This window comes from Rana temporaria, chromosome 5, assembly GCF_905171775.1.
Source record: "Rana temporaria chromosome 5, aRanTem1.1, whole genome shotgun sequence".
Classification (NCBI taxonomy): domain Eukaryota; kingdom Metazoa; phylum Chordata; class Amphibia; order Anura; family Ranidae; genus Rana; species Rana temporaria.
Genome location: NC_053493.1, coordinates 40,891,537 through 40,918,802, shown reverse-complemented (window position 1 = coordinate 40,918,802; position 27,266 = coordinate 40,891,537). Strand labels below are relative to the sequence as shown.

The 27,266-nt window shown below is 46.2% G+C and overlaps 1 protein-coding gene across 8 annotated transcripts in view; it reads right to left on the bottom strand.

The window, feature by feature from the left end:
* Nucleotides 1-27,266, bottom strand: part of ADAM22 (ADAM metallopeptidase domain 22) — a 390,621-nt gene that overhangs the window by 226,373 nt on the left and 136,982 nt on the right. For all 8 annotated transcript variants that reach the window (XM_040352431.1, XM_040352432.1, XM_040352434.1 and 5 more), the window contains exon 4: nucleotides 1,719-1,785. In XM_040352431.1, the coding sequence (XP_040208365.1) occupies nucleotides 1,719-1,785 (67 nt within the window). The remainder of the gene's footprint in view (nucleotides 1-1,718; nucleotides 1,786-27,266) is intronic.

The window sequence follows — 27,266 nt, the reverse complement described above, 5'->3', positions numbered from 1 at the left end:
AGATTTCAAGAAAAATTATTTTCTTTTTTTCTCTTGCAATGCTAAATTATGTAACAGAATAAAGTTACAGCAGTAAGACTTTTCTCCTTGGTAATTTTAGCTCACATCACAAGACTGGTAAGTGGTCCAAAATAAGTAATACATTATATGCAAAATAGAAACCTAATAGTAGAAAACTGGGTCATGCTTTGAAGAATAAAACTAGGGCATTGTTACACATATGCCAACTGTCATTTTAATTTCCAATTTTGGTGCAATGTGCAGTAAAGAACAGTATTTGATAAAAAAAATACCAAAAAAGCTGAACTCAACACAGCTATAAAAGTACACATTTTAATACAGTTCTGTATTAATACATCATTAAAGTGGTTGTAAACCCTATAAAAAAAAACCTGCAAGACAAAGGCATAATGAGTTAGTATGCATAGCATACTAGCTCATTATGAATTACTTACCTTACATCGAAGTCCCTGCAGCGGTCCTCGCACATACGTGCCATTGCTTCAGTTTTCTTTACTGTGCATGTGCTAAAGACATCGGCAGGGTTTAGGTTTAGGAGGTTTAGGTTTAGGAGATATCGGAGTAGCTACAGGTAATGCCCCGTACACGCGATCGGAATTTCCGATGGACTTTTTCCCATCAGATTTTCCGATCTTGTGTAGCCCCATCAGAGTTTTTTCTTCAGAAAATTCCGATGGATTCAATCAGAGTTTATATACAGTATAGAACATGTTCTATTTTTTTCCGATGGAATTCCGATGTGATTTGGCCGGAAAAAAGCCAGATCGTGTGTACGCGGCATAAGCATTATTATAGGCTTACATGTAGCAAACAGTGGGCCAGATTCAGGAAGCTATTGCGCCCGCACAATAGCTGTTTTGCTCCCGCGTAGCGAATGCCCCTGATTCAGGAACATCGCTACGCGGACTGCAGCCTAGGATATGACAGACATAAGCCTCCTTATGCCTTCATATCTCAGGCTGCATTCTTGCGTTGGCCGCTAGGGGGCGCGGCCATTGTGATCGGCGTATATTATGCAAATTGCATACTACCACCGATTCACAAAAGTTGCGCGGGCCCTGCGCACGCAAGGTACGGAGTTTCCGTACGGCGACTTTAGCGCAAGGTTGCTCCTGCTATAGCAGGGGCAGCCAATGCTAAAGTATAGCCGCCCTTCCCGCTCGTGAACGCCATTCACGTTCACTTAGAAGCAAACAACGTCATTTGCCGCAATGCACGTTGGAGCATGCGCTGTTCGCTCGGCGCGGGAGCGCGCCTAATTTAAATGATTCCCGCCCCCGGCGGGATCATTTACATTAGGCGCCCTTACGCCGGGCTATTTAGCATATCGCCCGCGCAATTTACGGAGCTACTGCTCCGTGAATCGCGGGCATATCAAAATATTTGCGTGAGCGCAGACCAAAAATCGTTGCCCTTTGCCCACGCAAATATTGCGCGGATCTAGCTGAATCTGGCCCAGTGTGTTGTAAGGGTTTACAACCACTTTAACCATATTTTTAATGCAAGAAATAGAAGTACAGTAAAACCTTGGATTGCAAGCATAATTCGTTCCAGAAACATGCTTGCAATCCAAAGCACTTGTATATCAAAGCAATAGGCATTCATACTTCCTTGCAAAAACCAACGTTTTGATTCCTCAGAATGAATGATGAGATATTTCATATACATAATTAGTCATAAGTTTAAAGAAAACTTACTTTGACTTCCACGGCGTTTCCCTCATTTGTTATGTGTCTTTCCACGTAACTTGAAGACAGCAAGTCACTGTAATAAACAAAACATTGCTATATATTAACATGACATTGCAGTTATAAGACTGGGAACAGTAAAAGTGTATCTAAAGCCAATTTTTTTTTCAATAGAGCGTTGAGGGGTAGACCCTTTGTCAGGTATTAATTGATAAGGTACACATGTTCCTGTTATTGATATTTAATTGCCTCATTCACACAGGGCGTACTACATAGGATTGCCACCTTTTCTTCAAGTCAAACCCAAACACTGCAATTTTTTTTATACATATATTTTGGTAATAAATACAATTTCTTTTTTTCGATATTTATCTCTTTTATTTTATATAAGGAAAAAAGGAAAAATTATTCCGAAAACACAACAGGATGAAAAGAAAATAAAAAATAAGGGGAAGATACATATAGCTAGATTCAAGTAGCCCTGCGCAACTTTAAGGCGGCGTAGCGTATCGTATTTACGCTATGCCGCCTTAAGTCAGAGAGGCAAGTACTGTGGCCCAGATTCACATAGAATCGTGGCGGCGCAATGTATCGTAGATATGTTACACCGCCGCAAGTTTTCATCGCAAGTGCCTGATTCTCAAAGCACTTGCATGAAAACTTACGCTGGCGGCCTCCGGCGTAAGCCCGCGTAATTCAAAGGGGCGTGTGCCATTTAAATTAGGCGCGCTCCCGCGCCAGCCCTACTGTGCATGCTCCGTTTTGAAATTCCCGAAGTGACGTAATTTTTTCGAACGGCGACGTGCGTAGCGTACTTTCGTATTCCCGGACGTCTTACGCAAGGACAACAAATTTTTTCATTTCGACGCGGGAACGACGGCCATACTTTATACAGCACATACGTGTGCTGTGTAAAGTTAGGGCAGCAAAAAACGACGACTAACTTTGCGACAGGAAACTAGACTAGCAGCGACGTAGCGAACGTGAAAAACCGTCGTGGATCGCCGTAACTACTAATTTGCATACCCGACGCTGGTTTACGACGAGAACTCCCCCCAGCGGCGGCCGAGGTATTGCATCCTAAGATCCGACAGTGTAATTCAATTACACCTGTCGGATCTTAGGGCTATCTATGCGGAACTGATTCTATGAATCACTCGCATAGTTAGGAAGACCCTAAAACAGAGATACGACGGCGTATCAGGAGATACGCCGTCGTATCTCTTTTGTGAATCTGGGCCTGTATTCTCAAAGTACTTGCCTCCTAACTTACGGCGGCGTAGTGTAAATGCGGCGGGCGCAAGCATGCCTAATTCAAAATAGGCTGAGGGGGCGTGTTTTATGCTAATTTCGTTTGACCTGACGTGATTGACGTTTATTTGGAACGGCGCATGCGCCGTCCGCCTACATTTCCCAGTGTGCATTGCGGCTAAGTACGCCGCACGGTCCTATTGATTTTGACGTGGACGTAAATGACGTAAATCCCTATTCACAGAAGACTTACGCAAACAACGTAAAATTTTCGAATTTCGAAGCGGGAACGGCGGCCATACTTTAAAATTGGCTACGCCACCTAGGGGGCATCTTTATCTTTAGGCTGCCTATCTCTTACGGAAACGGCGTATCTGTACTGCGTCGGCCGGGCGTACGTTCGTGAATAGGCGTATCTAATGATTTACATATTCTACGCCGACCGCAATGGAAGCGCCACCTAGAGGCCAGCCTAAATATTGCACCCTAAGATAGGACGGCGCAAGCCGTCGTATCTTAGATAGGTTTAAGTGTATCTCTGTTTGAGAATACACTTAACTTAGGTCGGCACAGATTCCGAGTTAGGTCGGCGTATCTACTGAGGTATCTATAAGGTTCCTGCACTACTTTTTTCCCTTTTTCCTATTTTATTGCGACTTGCATAGACTTCTGTTAAACGAAGTCGCAAGCTGCAATGAAATCGGAGGTGCACATTGCATTGATCTGTGGCTTTGAAATCATCCTAAAGTAGTCAATTTTAAAGCTGCACTGGTGTGAACCAGGGCTAAATGAAGGTATTTTTGGGAGGCCGTGGTTTGTAACACTTCATTACTTGAAGATGCTGCTGATGAAGAAACACTTTGTGATGATCCAGAAGCAGCAGAAAGAGTGTTATTGGAATAAGAACTCTGGAAGAAAAAGCTACTCACACTTTCATTCTGGTCCTCATTAAGTATTTTTAATGTCGTTAGAGCACTTCTGGCATGCCAGGATGTGTTTTGTCATCCTTGTAGCATTTGCAAAAGAATATTTCTTCTCACAATATTTGCAAATTGCAGCTTTGTTCAGAAATTGCACCGTGGAAAATGTTTCCAAACTCTAGATGTTGGTCTCACCATTTTACTAAGAGGAGGAAAATAAAAATTAATTTACAGAGCAGACTACTGTAAGGGCTTATGCACACTGCAGCTTGAGCTGCTTTTACAGGCATTTGAGCTTTTGTTTCAGTTTGAAGAAGCTTTTTTTTTCCCTAAATAGCTTCGATTTTGCTTTTAAATGTCCTTATTTCTTCTGAGAAATTCTCAATTCCTGTTCTTCTGTCTGTAACTCCACACAGTAATGCAAGGCTTTCTCCCTGGTGTGGAGTGTCGTGCTTGCTTCCTCCCTTGGACTACAGGAGAGTCAGGAGGCCCACTAACACACAGCTTCTTACTCTATCTGCAACATAGAGAGCGTCCTGACTCGCCTGTAGTCCAAGGGAGGGGGCGAGCACGACACTCCACACCAGGGAGAAAACCTTGCATTACTGTGTAGAGTTACAGACAGAAGAGCAGGAAGTGAGGATTTCTCAGAAGAAATAAGGAGATTTAAAAGCAAAATGGAAGGATGAGGTAAGTGAAGGAGGACTGCACTAAGGTAAAGGAAGCTATTTAGGAAAAAAATTGTACCTTTACAATCCCTTTAAGGCCTGAGAGGAGAGAAATCATCTACTGTATCTCAACAATCACCCAACTAGAGGAGGTACAGTTTGTCCAACTGTAGGCAAACTAAATTGGAGCCTTTCTCCTGCAGTGCCCCCTAGTGGCAGAAATGCATATTTCTCTCGCATTGAGAATTACAGTGTTACTTGAATAGTATTCCAGCATTTGCTTGTCTTCAGCTGAGAAAACGTACAATTATTTAAGACTTTACATAAATTCTCATAAATCTTTCATTAGGATTTTCATGTTATATAAATTTAATACAATTTCATAAATATTTTTTTTATTATTGAAAAAGAACATATTTCACTTTTTTATCTTTCTTGAAAAAAAAACGGCTTTGAAAATTATTATTTTTTGCCCCCAAATCTTTTTTTTTCAGGCCCTCCCATCTTTAAGCAGGACTGGAGGGGGGTGCAGTTGGGCCTCTGTAAGGAGACCACTGCTTCCATTCAGAGAGCAAGTGTCTCTTCCTTTCAAGCTGTCTTTTTATTTTTTGTGAAAGTTTAAATTTGATTGGCTGTACAGACAGTAGTGCTGCTTTCATTCAATGGGAGAACAAGTCAAGGAATCTGGTTCATCATTTAATACTCCCTGTATATTGAAATATTGTATTACTCAGTGAGCCTCCTAAACGTTACAAGCGCTGTGATAGATAATCTGCAGGAAAATCAAAGTGTATTCAGTTTTGATGTCTCCTAATTTGTCGGTATGTAAAATAATTCATTCCTAAAGCTCGATATACTTATTAAGCATTTATAATATGCAGTCAATTGCCAGTCCATTAACATTAATGCATTTCAAGGATTATACTCTGATTGCAGCTCTGTGTTCTCCACTGTAAGTGTACAGAAAACCGCCGGCTGAAATAAAGTGCAAAGTCACCCATCATAAAACTCACCACACAGCAACATACTGATCACTGATGAAGCCTTCATTGACTTGGTGCATGCTGTATACAGAAGTGCGCATTACAATTACTGGTGATGGAACTCCTTTATAAAGAGAAATTCTTATAGGTAGATTCAGAAAGAGTTAGGCCGGCGTATCAGTAGATAAGCCGACCTAACTCAGAATCTACGCCGACTTATGTTTAAGCGTATGCTCAAACAGAGATACGCTTAAACATATCTGAGATACGACGGCTTGCGCCGTCCTATCTTAGATTAGAATATTTTGGATGGCCGCTAGGTGGCGCTTCCATTGCGGTCGGCGTAGAATATGTAAATGAGGAGATACGCCGATTCACGAACGTACGCCCAAACGACGCAGTACTTTTACGCCATTTACGTAAGAGATAGGCCGCGTAAAGTTAGAGCTAGGCCCTAGTGGAATAGTAATGTCAAGTATGGCCGCCGTTCCCGCGTCGAAATTCGATTTTTTTTTACGTCGTTTGCGTAAGTCGTCCGTGAATCGGGATTTACGTTGTTTACGTCCACGTCGAAATCAATAGGCCCGTACGGCGTACTTAGCCACAATGCACACTGGGAAATATAGGCGCCCGGCGCATGCGCAATTAAAGAAAACGTAAAAAACGTGAGGTCAAGCGCCATTAACCTAAAACACTCCCCCCTCAAACACATTTGAATTAGGCGCCCTTACGCCCGCCGATTCAGGCTACGCCGACGTAACTTAGCAGGCAGGTACATTGTGAATCATATACTTGCCTCGCTAACTTACGGCGGCGTAGCTTAAAGCGGTGGTTCACCCTTATTAACAACTTTCTATCATTAAATTCGGCATAGTAGCGCGAGCTACAGTATGCCTGTATTTATTTTTTTAGCCCGATACTCACTGTGCAATCCTAGCGAGACGATTCCGACTCCCCGCAGGGAATGGGCGTTCCTATCCAGAGGGAGGGTGATTGACGGCCGGCTTTGGCACGTCACGCTCCCCGAAGATAGCCGGAGTAGGTCTCGGCTCTTCACGGCGCCTGCGCACAGACTATGCGCAGGCGCCGTGAAGCGCCAAGTCCTATTTCGGCTATTTCCGGAGAAGCGTGACGTGCCAGAGCCGGCCGTCAATCACCTTTCCTCTCCATAGGAACGCCCATTCCCCGAGTCGGAATCTTCTCTCTACGATTGCACAGTGAGTACCGGGCTAAAAAAATAAAGACAGGCATACTGTAGCTCGCGCTACTATGCCTCATTTTATGCTAGAGGAAAAAAAAAAAAAAAATTGTATTAATAGGGTGAATCCCCGCTTTAAATTCCTTAAGCTACGTGAACGTACCTGAATCTACCTATTAGTATTTTCAGTTTTTTAGCATTGGCCTGGAGTTCAGAATTACAGGTTAGCAGGCAGCTAAATCCTCATTAGAAATACTTATAAAGGACTTCTTTTTTTGTACTTCTGTCCAGTAAGTAGTAAGCAGCTGTTAGGACCTGGGCTTGAACCTGGGACCTCTGGTGTGTCTGGTGGTGACTCTGCTTGCTGAGCCACCTGGAATGCTGGACCGCTCCTTGGACAGTTCTTCGGATAGTTCCTTGGATGATCTTGTCCTGAATCCTAGTGCAGATGGATGACTTCAACGAGAATCTAATTATGTTTTGTCTTTGACTAATTGTGAACTTACAATTAATCTCTCTCTCCCATCTCTCTATCCAAGATAAGTGTGGTTGTTCCGGAGGGGTAATCACTAGACCGTACCTTTTTATCGCACGTGAACGCAACGTCTGATTTTTGTTTAACCACTTAAGGACCGTAAGGTTTTACCCCCTTAACCACTTGCTTACTGGGCACTTAAACCCCCCTCCTGCCCGAACCAATTTTCAGCTTTCAGCGCTCTCACTCTTTGAATGACGATTGCGCGGTCATACAACACTGTACCCAAATGACATTTTTATCATTTTTTTCCCCACAAATAGAGCTTTCTTTTGTTGGTATTTGATCACCTCTGCAGTTTTTATTTTTTGCTAATTTTTTTTTAAATAGACAGAATTAAAAAAAAAATACAAAACGTTTTATATTTTGTTATAAAATTTTGCAAACATGTCATTTTTCTCCTTCTTTGATGTACGCTGATGAGGCTGCACCGATAGGCTGCATTAATGGGCACCGATGGGCTGCATTGATGGGCACCGATAAGGTGGCACTGGTGGGCACTGATAGGTGGCACTGGTGAGCACTGAGAGGTAACATTTATGGGTGGCACTGATAGCTGGCAGTGATGGGCCCTGATAGGTGGCAGTGACGGGCACTGATCAGCACTGGTAGGTGAAACTGATAGGCAGCACTGCTAGGTGGCACTGATTGGCACCACTGGTGGGCATTGATAGGTGGCACTCGTGGGCATTGATAGGTGACACTGTTTTGTACTGTGGGCATCGGCAGGTGGCACTAGCAGGTGCCACTGGCAGGCGGTACTGGTGGGCCCAGATGAGGCAGATGTGCCTCTTTCTCTTCGGGACCGATGTCACTTGCACAAAAGCCGGTGATCGGCTTTTTTTTTCTCCTCACGCTGTCAGCCCGCATATGTAAACAGTGTTCAAATCAGACATATGAGGTATCACCACGAACGTCAGAGCGAGAGCAATAATTAGGCTAGACCTCCTCTGTAACTCTATCCTGGTAACCGTTTTACATTTTTTTAAATGGAGATTTTCTTTAGGTACTGTAGTTTGTCGACATTCCACTAGTGTGCACAACTTCAAAGCATGACATGTTAGGTATCTATTTACTCGGCGTAACATCATCTTTCACATTATATAAAAAAAAAAAAATTGGGGTAACTTTACTGTTTCGTTTTTTTTTTTTTTTTATTCATGAAATATAAGTGTATTTTTTCCCCCAAAAAAATTGTTTGAAAGACCGCTGCGCAAATCCTGTGTGACATAAAATATTACAACGATTGCCATTTTTACCTCTAGGGTCTCTGCTAAAAAATATATAAAATGTTTGGGGGTTCTAAGCAATTTTCTAGCAAAAAATATGGATTTTAACTTGTAAGCAACAAATGTCAGAAATAGGCTTAGGCATGAAAGGGTATAATTACAAAAGTTCTGAAGTAGGGTAATAAAAAGCTATGGCCCAGATTCACAGTGGAGATACGACGGAGTATCTCAGATACTCCGTCGTATCTCTGTTTCTATCTATGCGGCTGATTCATAGAATCAGTTACGCATAGATATCCATAAGATCCGACATGTGTAATTGTTTTACACTGTCGGATCTTAGGATGCAGTACCGCGGCCGCCGCTGGGGGGAGTTTGCGTCGTAAACCAGCGTCGGGTATGCAAATTAGGAGTTACGGCGATCCACAACGGTTTTTTTTTTTGGTGCCCTAACTTTAGTCAGCAAACGTATTGCTGTCTAAAGTATGGCCGTCGTTCCCGCGTCGAAATTTAAAATTTCACATCGTTTGCGTAACACGTCCGGAAATACAGAAGTACAATACGCGCGTCGCCATTCGAAAAAATGACGTCACTTCGCGCACAGCACGGCGGAAGTTACGAAACGGAGCATGCGCAGTAGGTCCGGCGCGGGAGCGCGCCTAATTTAAATGTTACCCGCCCATTCGATTTGGACCGCCTTGCGCCGGACGTATTTACGATACACCGCCGCAAGTTTCCAGGTAAGTGCTTTGTGGATCGGGCACTAAAACCGGCGCTATTGTACCTGAATCTGGCCCTATATCCTGAAACATGGGGAAGGGTCTTATACCTAACTCTCATGAGACTTCAGAGGAGAAAACCGGAAATCCCCTATAATAAAAAGAAAAAAATTACACGATCTGTCTTCGGCCATAAAGAAAAATGCTGATTTTTGAAAGCTTGCTGCGCATCACAAATGGCTCAGATACTCATGATGCAGGTCTTGCATATTTAATGATGAAATAATGCAAAGTGGATGCCAGTAAAGAAGGTTTATGAGGACAGTACACAACAATAATGACATATGGGGATCTATATGAAGAACAGAGTGGCTGAGAAACACTGTGTAATATAACTAAATAAATACGTAGTACATAAATACACAATATGATTACTAAGCAATGAATGTGCAAAAGTTTTAAGGCAGGTGTGAAAAAATGCTATAAATTAACCTCTTGACCTCCAGAAGATTTATCCCCCTTCATGACCAAGCCACTTTTTGCAATACGGCACTGCGTTACTTTGACTGACAATTGCGCGGTCATGCAATGCTGTATATAAATTACATTTATGTATTTTTTCCCCAAAATATAGTTTTATTTTGGTGGTATTTGATCACCACTGAGTTTTTTTTTGTCCTGTCACTAGGCAGAACAGGGAAATGCCTTGTTTACATAGGCATCTCCCCGTTCTGCTTCTCCGTGACATGATCAAGGGCCACGGCAAACATCGAGTTCACAGGGCCCACGGGTACGGTCACGGCTTCTTAAAGGGGACGTACAGGTACGTCCATAAGCAGAGCTCTATTCTGTGTGTTTTCCCGATAATCATTGGGTGCCAGTGGGCATCTCTTTTCTGGCAGCCGCTGATAGGTTTCTGCTGTGACATATCACAGCAGAAGTGGTGCGCCAGCGACATGCACGCGCGCCCCCCTACCCGAAAGTGCATAATCACTTAAACAGCCCTCAAAATTTGCACTCGCATGCTAGCATTTTGCGAGTAAATTTTGAGGGCTGGCGAGTGTGGGGCGGGCTGCCTGTGAGCAGGGGGGGCGAGCAAGGAGAGGAGCTGCCGCCGACTGGTTGTTCAAAGCGCGGGGAACATGACAGCTTTCAATTCAATAGCTGTGTTCCCCGCGGCGACCATCATATACAGCCTCTTCCCCGGGCACTTTGATAGACAGATCACCCATCCTAGGATTGGACGGGTGATCTGTCTATCAAAGTTTCCCAGACAAGGGGGAGGGGCTTTATATGGCGGCTCGCGGCGGGGAACACAGCTATTGAATTGAAAGCTGTCATGTTCCCCGCGCTTTGAACAACCAGGCTGCGGCGGCTCTGGCTCCTCTCCTCCTCTCACTCAGCACAGGTAGGCTGCTATGGGGACACTGGCTGCAATGGGGACATTTTGCAGCATTGGGGACATTTTGCTGCATTGGGGACACTGACTGCAATGGGGACACTGACTGCAATGGGGACACTGTCCTGCTGCAGAATAAAATTGTGGCCTACCACACGCTCCCTATGGCCTGATTCACACCTATGCATTTTTAGTGCTTTTTGCGTTTTGCAGATTTGCTCTCCAGAACATGTTCTATAGGAAACCATGTTAAATGGGCTGTAGTGAAATTCTGCAAAAAGCACTAAAAATGCATAGGTGTGAATCAGGCCTAATGTTATGGCATGATGGATAAGTATCTCCCTGTATGCTGACTTCTAGCATCCAGAGGGGGATTTTACAGCACCAGTCTCCAGAATCTATTTAGGGGGTCTGTACTCAAAAGGCCCTTGTCGCAGGTCACCTTCCTTTGTGATACCACGCAGGATCTATGGACATCTTCAATCAGCTCTCAGGAGAACCCTGGGTTTCACCATCAATGTTCAGGCCCTCAGGTCGCCTACCTGAGGCCACATGGCACATGGCAGATCCAGAGACCATGTGCTCATCAAATATAAATACAGACACCCAGCATGCCTAGGGGCACCTTCCCTTCTATTTTGGCATGGGCTGTATAAATATTAATGCTCCCATGGTTTCCACCCACTGTCCAGCACTTTCCATAGACTAGTGTAAAACTTCAAGACAGCATGAGCAGACTCTGCTAAACAATCATAGCCTCTGTTAAGCAGACAGCACATACATTTACCTGCAGTCTCTCTGCAGAGAGAAACTATAGTACAATCACTCTAGCATCTACATTCAGTGCTGGAGGGGCCAGAACTGTGTTCCACCATGTTCCAGATGAAAAAAGCCCTGGTTTAGGAGCAGGCCCGGACTGGGACACAAAATAGGCCCAGGCATTTTAGACTGAGCAGCCCGGGGGAGGCGCTTTGCGGCAGGTTAATGATGGGATGTGGGGTTCCAGCACCTTGTACCTCTGGGCCCCTTTACATTACACAGCACCCTGCACCTCTGGACCCCTTTACATTACATAGCATCCTGGACCCCTTTACATTACATAGCACCGCACCTCTGGACCCATTTACATTACATAGCACCCTGCACCTCTGGACCCCTTTACATTACACAGCACCGCACCTCTGGACCCCTTTACATTACACAGCACCCTGCACCTCTGGACCCCTTTACATTACACAGCACCCTACACCTCTGGACCCCTTTACATTACACAGCACCCTGCACCTCTGGGCCCCTTTACATTACATAGCACCCTGCACCTCTGGACCCCTTTACATTACACAGCACCCTGCACCTCTGGACCCCTTTACATTACACAGCACCCTGCACCTCTGGACCCCTTTACATTACATAGCACCGCACCTCTGGACCCTTTTACATTACACAGCACCCTGCTCCTCTGGACCCCTTTACATTACACAGCACCCTGCACCTCTGGACCCCTTTACATTACACAGCACCCTGCACCTCTGGACCCCTTTACATTACACAGCACCGCACCTCTGGACCCCTTTACATTACACAGCACCGCACCTCTGGACCCCTTTCACAGCCCCCCACAGTTTGTTACACAGACACCCCCTAACAGTTATGGACCCCCTGTATGTTACACATACCCCCCTACAGTACAGACCCCCCTTCCTACAGTACAGACCCCCTCCCTACAGTACAGACCCCCCTTTTGCAGACACACAAATATAAAGTAAAAACTATAATTTCCCTTTCTGCAGTATTTGGCAAGGTAAATTAAATTAGATCACTGCAAAGGGGAGCACAGTGTTACAGTATGCTTTATATCGCCTGATTAATTTCTTTCCCAGCTCGCTCACATGCTGCCAACGTTATTGTGGAAACATCTAACACCAGCAATATATGGAATAGCTTGCAGATAGGATTACCAGAATTTAATTTGAAGAACAATCCCATCTTTGAACACAAATCTCTACAACAAGAGGATTCGGAGAAAGTTGGAAATATAATTTATACAAGAAACAGGAAATTACGGGAAGAGGTTACATTAGAATAGTAATTTGAAGACTTTATTGCGCCCCTTGACTTAACAGCAATGAAGGTATTTGCCTCTGATTTAGGAGATGAGAAACGCAAAATGGAATTATGCTTAATTGTTTTTCTATAATATTAGCTAAACTGATGTTATAGAAATGCAGATACAAGGCACAGACCAGGATATTAAAGGGACCTTCTCGCAATAGTAATATGAAGTCTATTAGGTGGATTCAGAGAGAGTTAGGCCGGCGTATCAGTAGATACGCCAACCTAACTCGGAATCTGCACCGTCCTAAGTTTAAGTGTATTCCCAAACTGAGATACACTTAAACCTAGCTAAGATACGACAGCCTGCGCCGTCATATCTTAGGGTGCAATATTTAGGCTGGACGCTAGGTGGCGCTTCCATTGAGTTTGGCGTAGAATATGTAAATGACTAGATACGCCTATTCACGAACGTACGTGCGCCCGTCGCAGTAAAGATACACCGTTTTCGTAAGAGATACACCGCCTCAAGATAAACATGCCCCCTAGGTGGCGTAGCCAATGTTAAGTATGGCCGTTGTTCCTGTGTCGAAATTTGAAAATTTTACGTCGTTTGCGTAAGTCGTCCGTAAATAGGGCTGGACATAATTTACGTCCACGTCGAAACCAATACGTCCTTGCAGCGTACTTTGCCGCAATGCACACTGGGATATGTAGACGGACGGCGCATGCGCCTTTCGTAAAAAACGTCAATCACGTCAGGTGAACATAAAACACGCCCCCATCCTCATTTGAATTAGGCGCGCTTACGCCGGCCACATTTACGGTACACCGCCGTAAGTTAGGAGGCAAGTACTTTGTGAATACAGTACTTGCCTATCTAACTTACTGCGTCGTAGCGTAAATACGATACGCTACGCCGCCTTAAAGATGCGGCGCTTTTTATGAATCCAGCTATATTTTTCCAACCTGTTTGTAAGGATGCTAATTTTATGGGAATAATCCTTATCCTTGCAAGTCAGCAAGTCCCAATATTATTAATCTGACTGGTTGCCTTTTAAAGAGAACCTGTCTTTTTGTAACAATTATTAAAAAGCTTCATAGGAAAAACCATTATAACCACTTACCTATGCTGCAGCCTCCGCCACTGTCCTCCTCTGTGTTCAAAAGATACAAGTGCCTAAAGAATCCGGCACCCAACATTTCCCTGTGTGTCAGGTGTATAGTTCGCCTTGCACTTTTCCTTTCACCTCCCACTACAGGACTCAGTAGTAATATAGGGGCTAGCGGATGGAATGCAGATTATTTAAAAAAAAATATATTGACAGCTGGTGACAGGATTGCTTTAAATTACAAGCACATAGACCTACAATTTTTGCAAAACGTGAAACACTTTATAGTCCAAAGCCAGCTGAAGTATAGAGTAGGGAAGAGTTATGCCGCGTACACACGATCATTTTTTGGCATGAAAAAAACTTTGGGGTAGATTCAGGTAGATTTGAGCGGGCGTAGCGTATCTCAGATACACTACGCCGCCGTAAGTTAGAGCAGCAGGTCCTGTATTCACAAAGAACTTGCGCTGTAACTTACGGCGGCGCAGTGTAACTGGGCCGGCGCAAGCCCGCCTAATTCAAAATAGGCTGGTTGGGGGCGTGTTCTATGCAAAAAACTAGTGACCCCACGTATTTGAAGTTTCTAACGAACGGCGCATGCCTTGTCCGTGGACGTATCCCAGTGCGCATGCTCCAAATGACGTCGGCAAATCGTCAAAGCTTCGACTTGAACGTAAATTACGGCCAGCCCCATTCACGAACGAGTTACGCAAACAACGTAAAATTTGACGCGGTTCCGACGTCCATACTTAACATTGGCTGAGCCATCTTTTTGGTGGTTTATCTTTACGCCTGAAAACCCCTTACGTAAACGGCGTATCTTTACTGCGACGGCCGGGCGTATGTTCGTGAATAGGCGTATCTAGCTGATTTACATATTCTAGCCATAAATCAGCGTACACGCCCCTAGCGGCCAGCGTAAATATGCAGTTAAGATACGACGGCATAGGAGACTTACGCCGGTCGAACCTTAGCAACATGTTACGTACCTGAGTGTGAGCCTGAAGCGTGGAGGAAGACCTCCCGTACAGCCCCGGCTTAGAGACCGCTGGAATGGGGACAGAGGTCTCTGAGCACGGTGAAGTAAGGGTGCCAGATCTGGTGTAGCTGCAGAGGAAGCTGGAACTGCTGGATAGGGAGCAGGTGATGCAGGTCGCAGAGTAGAGGATGCAGACAGCAGGTGCAGGTCAGCAGAGTGGCAGGTGTAGTTAGAAGAGTCAGACAAGCCGGGTCGTACACTTGGAAGGGATCAGCATGAACAGTAGGCAGAAGAATAGTCGGAGTCCAAGCCAGGTTCAGGTAACGGGTAATCAAGCAGGAGACAGGCAGAGTCGGCAAGCCGGGGTCAGGGTTGGAGAAGGTAACGGAGTCAGCAAGCCGGGTCATACACTGGGTCAGGATGCAGGATGCAGGATGCAAAACAAGAACACAGGAACACATGCAGATCAAGCCGCAATATGCCCCATTCAGGCAGTGTCTTTTATAGGCAGCAGGACGCTGCGTATGACGTGCGCCAAACGTGCGCCTAACGTGCGCGCATGCGCACAGATGCGGGCAATGGCCGTGTTGCACGCATGCGCACAGGCGCGCGCCCGCGCATGCGCGCAGGCATATGCCCACGGAAGCGAGCAGAACGTTCATGACAGTGCCCCCCCCTTAAGGGCAACCTCCGGGTGCCAAAGAGGGCTCTCTTCTGGGGATGACTTTGAAAAAATGCCTGGATTAATTCTTGGGCGTGAATGTTCCGTTGGGGTTCCCAGGAGTTCTCCTCTGGACCGTACCCCTTCCATTTAATCAGGAATTGAAGCTGGTTTCCCCTTCTTCTGCAATTCAAGACTGCCTCCACCTCGAACTCCTCATTGCCATCAATGACTACAGGTTCAGGTGGTCCTGACCCCCTGTCTGGGAAAGGATCGGGTACCGATGGCTTCAATAAGGACACATGGAATACCGGGTGAACCTTCATTGACTTAGGTAGGGCAAGTTCATAGGAGACCTCGTTTAGCTTCCGTTTCACCGGGAAAGGACCGATAAACTTGGGTGCCAGTTTCCTTGTCGGACAAGCCATCTTAAGGTTGGTGGTGGATAGCCATACTTGATCGCCTTGCTGTAGGCTTAGTTCTCCTCTTTTCTTCCTATCGAACATCCTTTTACTGGCTGCTTGCGCTTTGGTCAGAGCATCCTGTAGGATCCTATTGTTACGGGTAAGGAAATCAACGGTATCTTGGACTGCCGGGACTGTTGTATCCGAGACAAGGTCGGGTAGAAAAGTCGGGTGGAACCCATAGTTGGCGAAAAACGGGGACTGGCCCGTGGCTGAATGACTGGCATTATTGAAAGCAAATTCTGCCAAGGGTAGCAATGCTACCCAGTCGTCTTGAACAAAAGAGGTGAAGCATCGGATGTATTGCTCGAGGGTCTGGTTAGTCCTCTCGGTTTGCCCATTGGTCTGGGGGTGGTAAGCTGAGGACATAGACAGTTCAATCTTCAGAACTTTGCATAACGCCTTCCAGAAACGGGAAGTGAACTGCACCCCTCTGTCTGATACAATATCCGCGGGGACCCCATGAAGCCTTACGATCTCCTTAATAAAGACCTGAGCGGTCTCCATGGCAGAGGGCATGCCTTTCAACGGGATGAAATGAGCCATCTTAGATAGTCGGTCAACTACTACAAAAATGGCTGAGCAGCCTTCTGACGGGGGAAGTTCTACTATGAAGTCCATAGCAATCATTTTCCAGGGACGGTCGGGAATTGGTAAAGGCCTGAGCAGGCCCCAGGCCTTGCCTCTGGTGGTCTTGCTTCGGGTACAGATGGTACATGAACTGACATAATCCCTACAGTTCTTTTCAAGATCCGGCCACCAAAATGTGCGTTGGATCAGTTCTAAAGTCTTATGCATCCCGAAATGGCCTGCCAAGGGATGGTCGTGACATAGGTTTAACACTGTGGCTCGAACTTCCTCTGGCACAAAGATCCTGTCGTTCTTCCACAGTAATCCCTCTTTGGGAACAAGAGTGATGCCAGGGGGTTCAGACACCCCTACAGAAGCTTGTTTCAGGTTAGACATCAGGCTAGTTTGTAATAATAAGAAGTTACCTTCTGATAGTATGGTATCTGGTGCTGACATTTCTTTCGGATCATCAAACATGCGGGACAGGGCATCTGGTTTGGTGTTTTTGGAACCTGGTCGATAAGTAATATGGAATGAAAACCTAGAGAAAAATAACGCCCATCGTGCCTGGCGTGGTCTTAGACGTTTCGCCGCTCTCAAGTACTCCAGGTTTTTATGGTCTGTGTAGATGAGTATGGGGTGTGCTGCCCCCTCCAACAGGTATCTCCACTCTTCAAGGGCAGTTTTAATGGCCAGGAGCTCCCGATCCCCCACATCATAGTTCCTTTCGGATGGTGTAAGCTTACGGGAGAAGAAAGCTATTGGGTGTATCAAGTCCTTGAGACCCTGGCGTTGGGAGATGACAGCTCCCACTGCTGTTTCTGAGGCGTCTACCTCGAGTAAGTAGGGTAGGGTCGGGTCGGGGTGACTCAGAATGGGAGCAGTTGTGAAATGTCCTTTTAGATTCGTGAAGGCGGCCTGTGCCTCGGGGGACCAACGGAACCGAACATGTTGCTTCGTTAACTGAGTGATTGGAGAAATAATAGCGGAAAATCCCTTAATGAACCTTCGATAAAAATTAGCGAAGCCCACAAAACGTTGCACCCCTTTCTTATCTGAAGGTGCAGGCCAATCCAGAATGGCTGAAACCTTCTGTGGGTCCATCTTGAACCCCTCTGTCGAGATTACTAGGCCGAGGAACTGGATGCTCTGTTGCTCAAACTCGCATTTCTCCGGTTTTGCATAGAGTCCATGTTGGCGGAGACGACAGAGTACATTCTTGACGTGTCTTCGGTGCTGCTCAATGGAAGAGGAGAAAATCAAAATATCATCTAGATAGACAACTACGTAAATGTCTAGACAGTCTCTGAAAACATCATTAACGAGGTGCTGAAACGTTGCAGGGGCGTTGCACAAGCCAAAAGGCATTACTAAATATTCGTAATGGCCAAACCTGGTACGAAAGGCCGTCTTCCACTCATCCCCTGAGCGGATGCGAACCAGGTTGTATGCCCCCCGCAGATCTAACTTGGTAAACACAGAGGAAGTCCTGAGTCTCTGGAAAAGTTCGGGAACCAAGGGTAGGGGGTACCGGTTTTTAACCGTAATTTTATTTAATTCCCTGTAGTCCACACAGGGTCGGAGGGAATGGTCCTTCTTTTCTACAAAAAAGATCCCTGCCCCTGCTGGGGAAGTAGAAGGGCGGATGAAACCCCTCTTTAAGTTCTCATCAACGTATTCTTTCAGCACCTCTAGTTCCCGCTCCGACAAAGGGAAAATCCGTCCGAACGGAATTTCAGCACCGGGCAGAAGTTCGATTGGGCAATCGTACGGACGATGGGGCGGCAGGACTTCAGCTCCTCTCTTGCTAAAAACGTCCAAAAATTCATGGTATTGCTGAGGTACTGCAGCACGTATCTCTGGGTCTGGTTCCAGGCATGTGTTTGCTGGAACCTATTGTATAAGCGCAAGATTGCCTGCCATTTGGACTATTTTTAAGTGCAGTCAGCACATTGCACATTTGTATGGTTGTTTGATAATTATTTCACTTTTTTGATATTTATTTTGTTCCAATACCGGTTATTGGACAACTCACGGTGCAGTTGGCATACTGCATATTGTAGTTTTATACACATATATACACAATATTTTTTGTAATATCTTTCGTATTGTTTTCACTATTTGGTTGGTCAGTAGCAGCAACAGCCATTTTTCTCATAGAAGCACTGTGGCATATGGATTGTATGCTGACACACTGATCTAGATATACGATTCAAGTTTGAAATCACTGTGTCACATTTGTATGACTCATATATTTCTCATATTTTTTTATATATTGTTTGTATCCAGGTTATTCACATTTAAGATTGGGTACATTGTGGCCCTGATATTTCACTTATGTCCATACTCCCAGAGATTTAATACCTCTGGATAATTAGATCAGCGCAGTAACACTTTTCTTCCTCATGCACTATTGACCCCCACTAAGGGCACACAGTACTGCAGCAGATCACGGTTCACATTTATTTATTTATTTATTTATTTTCTTTTGCGCCAGTGACATTCACAACCAATAGTAAGGGACCAGTGGTGCTAGGACACAAGGGCTTGCAGTGCTGCTGGCAGTAGGGAGACTGAAATTTAACTTGTCCGGTTTCCCAATCAATGTGAGGATTGTGTGCCTGGAGCCACGGTAGGCCCAAAATGACTGGAAACATGGGAGAAGCGATGGCATCCAAACATAAAAGTTCCTTATGACCCGTGGAGGTGATGACAGGCAAAAAGGGGGTTTCTTGAGTTACTACTCCAGACTTGATTTGGGACCCATCCGCCAGGAAGATGGAAAGACCCCGGGTCTTGGGTTGAAGTGGGATGTGTTGTTGAGCTGCAAAGTCTAAATCAATAAAACAACTACATGCCCCTGAGTCTACTATTGCGGTAACTGGTATAGTTCTTTCAGGTAATTGGAGCAGGATAGGTAAGTCCAGATGGGTGGCCTTGGTAGGAGTCGGTGCAAAACTGGGGGAGGAGATAGCCAAAGTCTTACGCAACTTAACAGGACAAGTGGAAACATAGTGACCGGCCCTTCCGCAGTACATGCACAGACAATTCTGCTGCCGGCGAAGTCGTTCTCTCGCGGATAAGGAATGTTTAATCAGTCCAAGCTGCCCGGGATGGGTGGTAGCAGCAGTCTGGTGAGAGGGTGATAGTCTTCCCGGAACTGTATTATCACTGGCAGGGTAGACAGGAGCTGGTATCCGGGGAAGCATCCACGCCGGGCGGAGTTGCGGAGTTGACCGTTCAGCTTTGCGTTCCCGTAGTCGTCGGTCTATCTGGATGGACAGGGAAATTAAAGACTCCAAGGCATCAGGAACACCAACTCGGGCTAATTCATCTTTCAGGCTCTCGGAGAGACCAAGACGGAACTGATGCCGAAGTGCTGCCTCATTCCACTGAGTATCCGCGCTCCAACGTCTGAAGTCAGTCACATAGTCCTCGACGGCTCGATGGCCTTGCTGGAGCGCGTATAGGGCAGCCTCGGCAGTGGAAGTTCGCTGAGGGTCATCGTAGAGTCGGGCCATTGCACCGAAGAAGGATGACAGAGAGTCCAGAGCTTCATGGCGAACTTCAAGTAAATGGTGAGCCCAAGCCTGGGGTTCCCCTTGCAGCAGGGCGATAACGAAACCCACTCTGGTAACTTCAGAAGAGAAGGTCCGCGGCAGCAGCGAAAAGTATAGTTCACATGCGTTGCGAAACGCCCGGAATTCACTTCGGATCCCAGAAAACTTCTCAGGGAGAGGAACCCTGGGTTCAGGGAGTGGCATCACTGGTGATAAGTCTGCATGGGTAGCCTGGGTCTGTGTCTGTTTATCTTCCTGGACACGCCGATCCTGGAAAGAGTTCACAACTTGAGTGAGGGCTGAAAGATGTTGCAAGACATAGTCCATCGGTGAGGTCCCTCCTTCAGGCTCAGACATGGCGGCTTGATACTGTTACGTACCTGAGTGTGAGCCTGAAGCGTGGAGGAAGACCTCCCGTACAGCCCCGGCTTAGAGACCGCTGGAATGGGGACAGAGGTCTCTGAGCACGGTGAAGTAAGGGTGCCAGATCTGGTGTAGCTGCAGAGGAAGCTGGAACTGCTGGATAGGGAGCAGGTGATGCAGGTCGCAGAGTAGAGGATGCAGACAGCAGGTGCAGGTCAGCAGAGTGGCAGGTGTAGTTAGAAGAGTCAGACAAGCCGGGTCGTACACTTGGAAGGGATCAGCATGAACAGTAGGCAGAAGAATAGTCGGAGTCCAAGCCAGGTTCAGGTAACGGGTAATCAAGCAGGAGACAGGCAGAGTCGGCAAGCCGGGGTCAGGGTTGGAGAAGGTAACGGAGTCAGCAAGCCGGGTCATACACTGGGTCAGGATGCAGGATGCAGGATGCAAAACAAGAACACAGGAACACATGCAGATCAAGCCGCAATATGCCCCATTCAGGCAGTGTCTTTTATAGGCAGCAGGACGCTGCGTATGACGTGCGCCAAACGTGCGCCTAACGTGCGCGCATGCGCACAGATGCGGGCAACGGCCGTGTTGCACGCATGCGCACAGGCGCGCGCCCGCGCATGCGCGCAGGCATATGCCCACGGAAGCGAGCAGAACGTTAATGACACAACATTTAAGCGTATCTCAGTTTGAGCATACGCTTAAAGTTGCGACGGCGCGGATTCGGACTTACGACGGCGTATCTACTGATACGTCCGTCGTAAGTCTTTCTGAATCTGGCCCTTTGTTTTTAAAAAATGTCATTTAAAATGATCGTGTGTGGGCGCAAGCCGTCGTATCTTAGATATGTTTAAGCGTATCTCTGTTTGAGCATACACTTAAACATAAGTCGGCGTAGATTCTGAGTTAGGTCGGCTTATCTACTGATAAGTCGGCCTAACTCTTTCTGAATCTACCTAAAAGTGACTGAAAGAGGCTGGAGAAGATCAGCAGTGCTGAGATGCAAAGAAGGGTGAAAAAAGATGAAACATTGTCATGATACCCAGCATTTTAACAAACTAATATCATCCAGTAAGGGTTTCAGACTTTAAAAATAGGGAGCAGCAGAAGTTTGGGTTAACTGTGTAATGCTTCCAATACTCAAGGGGGGGGGGGGTGAGAATTGGAGGCATTACATAGTTAGCACATGCTCTCTGTTTCTTTTTAAATGGTGAATTATCACTTTTGACTGCAGTGTACCTTTTAATTTTGTGTACAGGGCAGAATCTGGAAAATGACACTCTCTGGATGGCAGTGGAATTTCGGGACCTAAGTAGACGTTCAGCCAATACGTCTGTGGTCGGAAAAGTCTGAATTACGGAGAATAGGAGTGATGCCGGCGCCTCTTGGATATAGTATACCGTAGAAGCATTTCCTTGTAATGACAGCTGTCAGCAGATCATTCGATTATTTGAGTCATGTTGATGCTTTGGAAGGCAAAGATAGACATGTTCTGAGGAACAGACAAATCAATGAATGTACGGGAAAGGGATGATACGGGTACCTGTCATTCTGTATAGGAACAGCCACTGAAAGGTTCACAATACACTGGCAACTTCACTACAGAGATAAAGATAGCAAAAAAGTTTGTACAGTGCAGTAATTTATAGCCATCAGAAACCACCTTCCACTAATCCATCATACACGCTCTAATCTGATTGGTTGCTAAAGTTTACTGCACTCTTTACATCTCCAGTGTTATGTGTACTGCCTTATAAAACATAAAGAAAATGTAATCCTAAGGCTTCATGTACACTGGAACTACTTTGACCGGCGGCCGCGGGAAAATGCAAAATGCAGCAAAATCACTGACGCACCTTGCCGGGAAGAAGACGTGACGTCATCATGGCTCCAGCCACACACAAGAAATGCAGAGGGTTTGTCAGCTGCGATACAGGGACGTCGTTCTAAGGTATTTCATAATGAGCTAGTATGCGGTGCATACTAGCTTATTATGCCTTTGCCTTACAGAGTTTTTTGTTTTTACGTTTGCCCTTTAATTCTTCATAATACTGTAACATAAAAACAACCAACTAATTTCAGGGGCAACAAAACAGTACTACAAAACAGCCACAAATCACAAAAAGGAATAGAAAATAAAAACAAAAAATTATGATAATAATAAAAAAAACTTGTGTCCATACATATTCAATTATCGAAAATGATAAAGAAATATATATAATTTTCATACTAAATATAGGTTAGTTTTTGTTTAATTGTCAGTTAAAACTGATTTTGATTATATGTTATTTACATTATAATTGATTAGTTGAGATTTTTTTATCAGCCCTGTTGGGGGGTTATAGTGAGATATCAGGGGTCTTAACAGACCCCTGACATCTCCCCTTTGAGACAGGGAAAGGGACTAAGGACACATATTCCCCAGTCCCTTTCTCAGCAGCCTCCGCTGCACTGAAAATGAATAGAGAGAAGACAGCGGCTCCTCTTCATTCAAGGGGTTGTCAGTGATCACTGACTCTGTCCATTCACACAATTGAAACATCCTAACCTCTGATTACGATGTCTCAGTTAAAGGGGTTGTAAAGGTTTGTTTTTTATTTTCTAAATAGGTTCCTTTAAGCTAGTGCATTGTAGGTTCACTTACCTTTTCCTTCGATTTCCCTTCTAAATGTTTTTTCTTTGTCTGAATTTATCACTTCCTGTTTCCCCTCAGTAAGCTTTCCACCATCATCCGATTGGTGGAAAGTCATTTAGAACAGCTTACTGAACAGCTTACTGAGGAGGAACAGGAAGTGAGAAATTCAGACAAAGAAAACAAAGAAAAAAAACATTTAGAAGGGAAATCGAATGAAAGGGTAAGTGAACCAACAATGCACTAGCTTAAAGGAACCTATTTAGAAAATAAAAAACAAACCTTTACAACCCCTTTAACTGAGACATCGTAATCAGAGGTTAGGATGTTTCAGTTATGTGAATGGACAGAGTCAGTGATAACTGACTCTGTCCATTCAGAAAACTAAGGAGTCAGGTTTACCGGTTCACTCTCCATCCTGACAGACCAAGGGGGACGGCAGCACGGAGGGGGAGAAAAGGGGGGGGACAGATGCATGGAGGAGAAGAGAGGGGGACAGATACACGGAGGGGGAGAAGAGAGGGGGACAGATGCACGCAGAGGGAGAAGAGAGGGGGACAGATGCACGCAGAGGGAGAAGAGAGGGGGACAGATGCACGCAGAGGGAGAAGAGAGGGGGACAGATGCACGCAGAGGGAGAAGAGAGGGGGACAGATGCACGGAGGGGGAGAAGAGAGGGGAACAGATGCATGGAGGGGGAGAAAAGAGGGGGACAGATGCACAGAGGGGGAGAAGAGAGGGGGACAGATGCACAGAGGGGGAGAAGAGAGGGGGACAGATGCACGGAGGGGGAGAAGAGAGGGGGACAGATGCACAGAGGAGAAGAGAAGGGGACAGATGCACAGAGGGGGAGAAGAGAGGGGGACAGATGCAGGGAGAAGAGAGGGGGAAAGATGCACGGAGGGGGAGAAGAGATGGGAACAGATGCACGGAGGGGGAGAAGAGAGGGGGACGGATGCACAGAGGAGAAGAGAAGGGGACAGAGACACGGAGGGGGAGAAGAGAGGGGGACAGATGCACGGAGAGGGAGAAGAGAGGGGGACAGATGCACGGAGGGGGAGAAGAGAGGGGGACAGATGCACGGAGGAGAAGAGAGGGGGACAGATACACGGAGGGGGAAACAAAAGGGGGACAGATGCACGGAGAGGGAGAAGAGAGGGGGACAGATGCACGGAGGGGGAGAAGAGAAGGGGACAGATGCACGGAGGGGGAGAAGAGAGGGGGACAGATGCACGGAGAGGGAGTAAAGAGGGGGACAGATGCACAGAGGGGGAGAAGAGAGGGGGACAGATGCACGGAGGGGGAGAAGAGAGGGGGACAGATGCACGGAGGGGGACACAGAGAAGAGAGGGGGACAGATGCACGGAGAGGGAGTAAAGAGGGGGACAGATGCACGGAGGGGGAGAAGAGAGGGGGAAAGATGCATGGAGGGGGAGAAGAGAGGGGGAAAGATGCACGGAGGGGGACACGGAGAAGAGAGGGGGACACGGAGCAGCATGGAGGGGGACACGGAAGGGAACGGAGGGGACCAGCAGCATGGAGGACACAGCAGAACTGAGGGGGACTGGAGGAGGATAGGGGACAGTCAGCAGTGATCGTGTGTGGGAGAGAAGCAACGATCATCGCTGAAAGCTGGCGGGGGGGAGAGAGAGAAAGGACTGGCTATCAGACTTTTAAATCTATACAGGTTGATCAGTGCTTGTAACTCTCCCATCGCACTGATCACCTTGACTGCCCAGGTATCGTGTGACGCATCGGAGCATTTGCCCGAGTACAAGTACTCTGGCAAAAGCTTGGTATCGGTACCGATACAGATACTAGTATCGGTATCGGGACAACCCATATATATATATATATATATATATATATATATATATATATATATATATACACAGGGCTCAAAGTTTCAAGCCCTGAGCTACTAGGCCTCAAGAGTTACTCGCCACCAGTTGCCCCACCTAATCCATACAATACCCCGCACCAAATTGCGCCCCTAAACATGCCTTTATAGATTGTCTTATGGAATGACACTGTTGAATGTTTTATGCAGAATCAAGTTACACAATTAAATATTACCAACTACAACTTTAACAAAATGGAACAGGGCACTGGGGCAGACCAGAGTGACAGTGCACTGGGGCAGACCAGAGGGACAGGGCACTGGGGAGAAGACCAGAGGGACAGGGCACTGGGGAGAAGACCAGAGGGACAGGGCACTGGGGAGAAGACCAGAGGGACAGGGCACTGGGGAGAAGACCAGAGGGACAGGGCACTGGGGAGAAGACCAGAGGGACAGGGCACTGGGGAGAAGACCAGAGGGACAGGGCACTGGGGTAGATGAGAGGGACAGGGCACTGAGGTCGATGAGAGGGACAGGGCACTGGGGGAAGACCAGAGGGACAGGACACTGGGGTAGATGAGAGGGACAGGGCACTGGGGTAGATAAGAGGGACAGGGCACTGGGGTAGATGAGAGGGACAGGGCACTGGGATATATGAGAGGGACAGGGCACTGGGATATATGAGAGGGACAGGGCACTGGGATAGATGAGAGGGACAGGGCACTGGGGGAAGACCAGAGGAACAGGGTACTGTGGTAGATGAGAGGAACAGGGTACTGTGGTAGATGAGAGGGACAGGGCACTGGGATAGATGAGAGGGGCAGGGCACTGGGGTAGATGAGAGGGACAGGGCACTGGGGTAGATGAGAGGGAAAGGGCACTGGGATAGATGAGAGGGACAGGGCATTGGGATAGATGAGAGGGACAGGGCACTGGGGGAAGACCAGAGGGACAGGGTACTGTGGTAGATGAGAGGGACAGGGCACTGGGATAGATGAGAGGGACAGGGCACTGGGGTAGATGAGAGGGACAGGGCACTGGGGTAGATGAGAGGGTGTTTTATTTATTTTTGTCCACAGCAATTATTCGCTTCCAGCTGTTAATTATTCAGTAGATAGTAAATTAAAATTCTGACTGGTTTCTATGTCTTATCCATGAGGGTCATCACTTTTAAATGTAATTCTTAGAAGGAGCTGGTTCAGCAGTGTCTACACAACAAGACTGAGATACGGCTCTGCTGTTCCTGACCTTGGACAAGTCATTGCATTCACGCAGACACTGAATATAGACTGAGCCAAACCGGACAGCAGCATTGCACCCACAAATACGTACATTAACAATTGGCAAAAGGCAACGTTGTAAGACACAGCTAATCATGTGGTAAAGAGCCTACGTCATAGGCTCTTTACCTAGATCGGAGATACGGTGTGTCAGACTGACACACCGAACCACGATCGCCGCACTGCGTGCCCCCGGGGGCGCGCATGAGGGGCTTATCCTGCTGGACGTCAGTCAGAATAACTGATCCCTGCTGTGGCTGTCATTTTGCTATTGGCTTGTCGGGATGTGGTTAAAGTATTGCTAAACCCAGGAGCCTGCATTCACTATATCTGGTCTCCCACAGTACACAGAACATGGAAATGCAATTATTTTAGTAAATATAAACTGCTAAATACCTTTTCTCATCAGCAGTATATAGCAGTCTTGTGACTTCTATCAGTGTCTGGCTAAAGCTTGTAGGAGGAGTTTTCATTCTCCTCTGACTGTCCTATGAGGCTGCATGACTCTTGACCCTCTGTATGGACAGTGCTGATTGGGCCTGTGCCAATCACATGCACCCTCCCAAGAAAAAAATATTAATACAAAAAAGCTCTTGCAATACACATCAAATTGGACAAGTGCAGAGTGCCCCAAGGCTCTGTACTGTCAGCAGATGGATTGGGGACAGTGGAAGAAGAGAAGGATCAGCAAAGGCAGGATCAAACAGCCTTTTTACATAAGGTGGACGATTAACCCCTTAAGTTCCACAGTGAGTATAACAAGCATGCGTTACTGCATATACAGACTGATTTTACTGTTTTGGGTTTAGTAACACTTTAAGTATTCAGACCCTTTATTGGGTACTCTGTTGACGCACCTTTGGCAGAAATTCAAGAACAGATGAGAAACAAAGTAATTTTTTTATTACACTTTTCCTTTTTTTCTACAATATTTTTTTTACATACAGTGACCAGAGCAATAAAGTGTTGCCATAGTAACACCGTACTACTCTGGGAAGGTGATCAGAATTTTTTTATTTTTTAACACACGCTATGCTTATAACTGAATTTTACAGTTAAAAGCAAAAAAAATTCAGATTTTTGTTTTCTGGAATCTATTAATTCAGTGTTTACTTGGCCACAGCTAATCACATGGT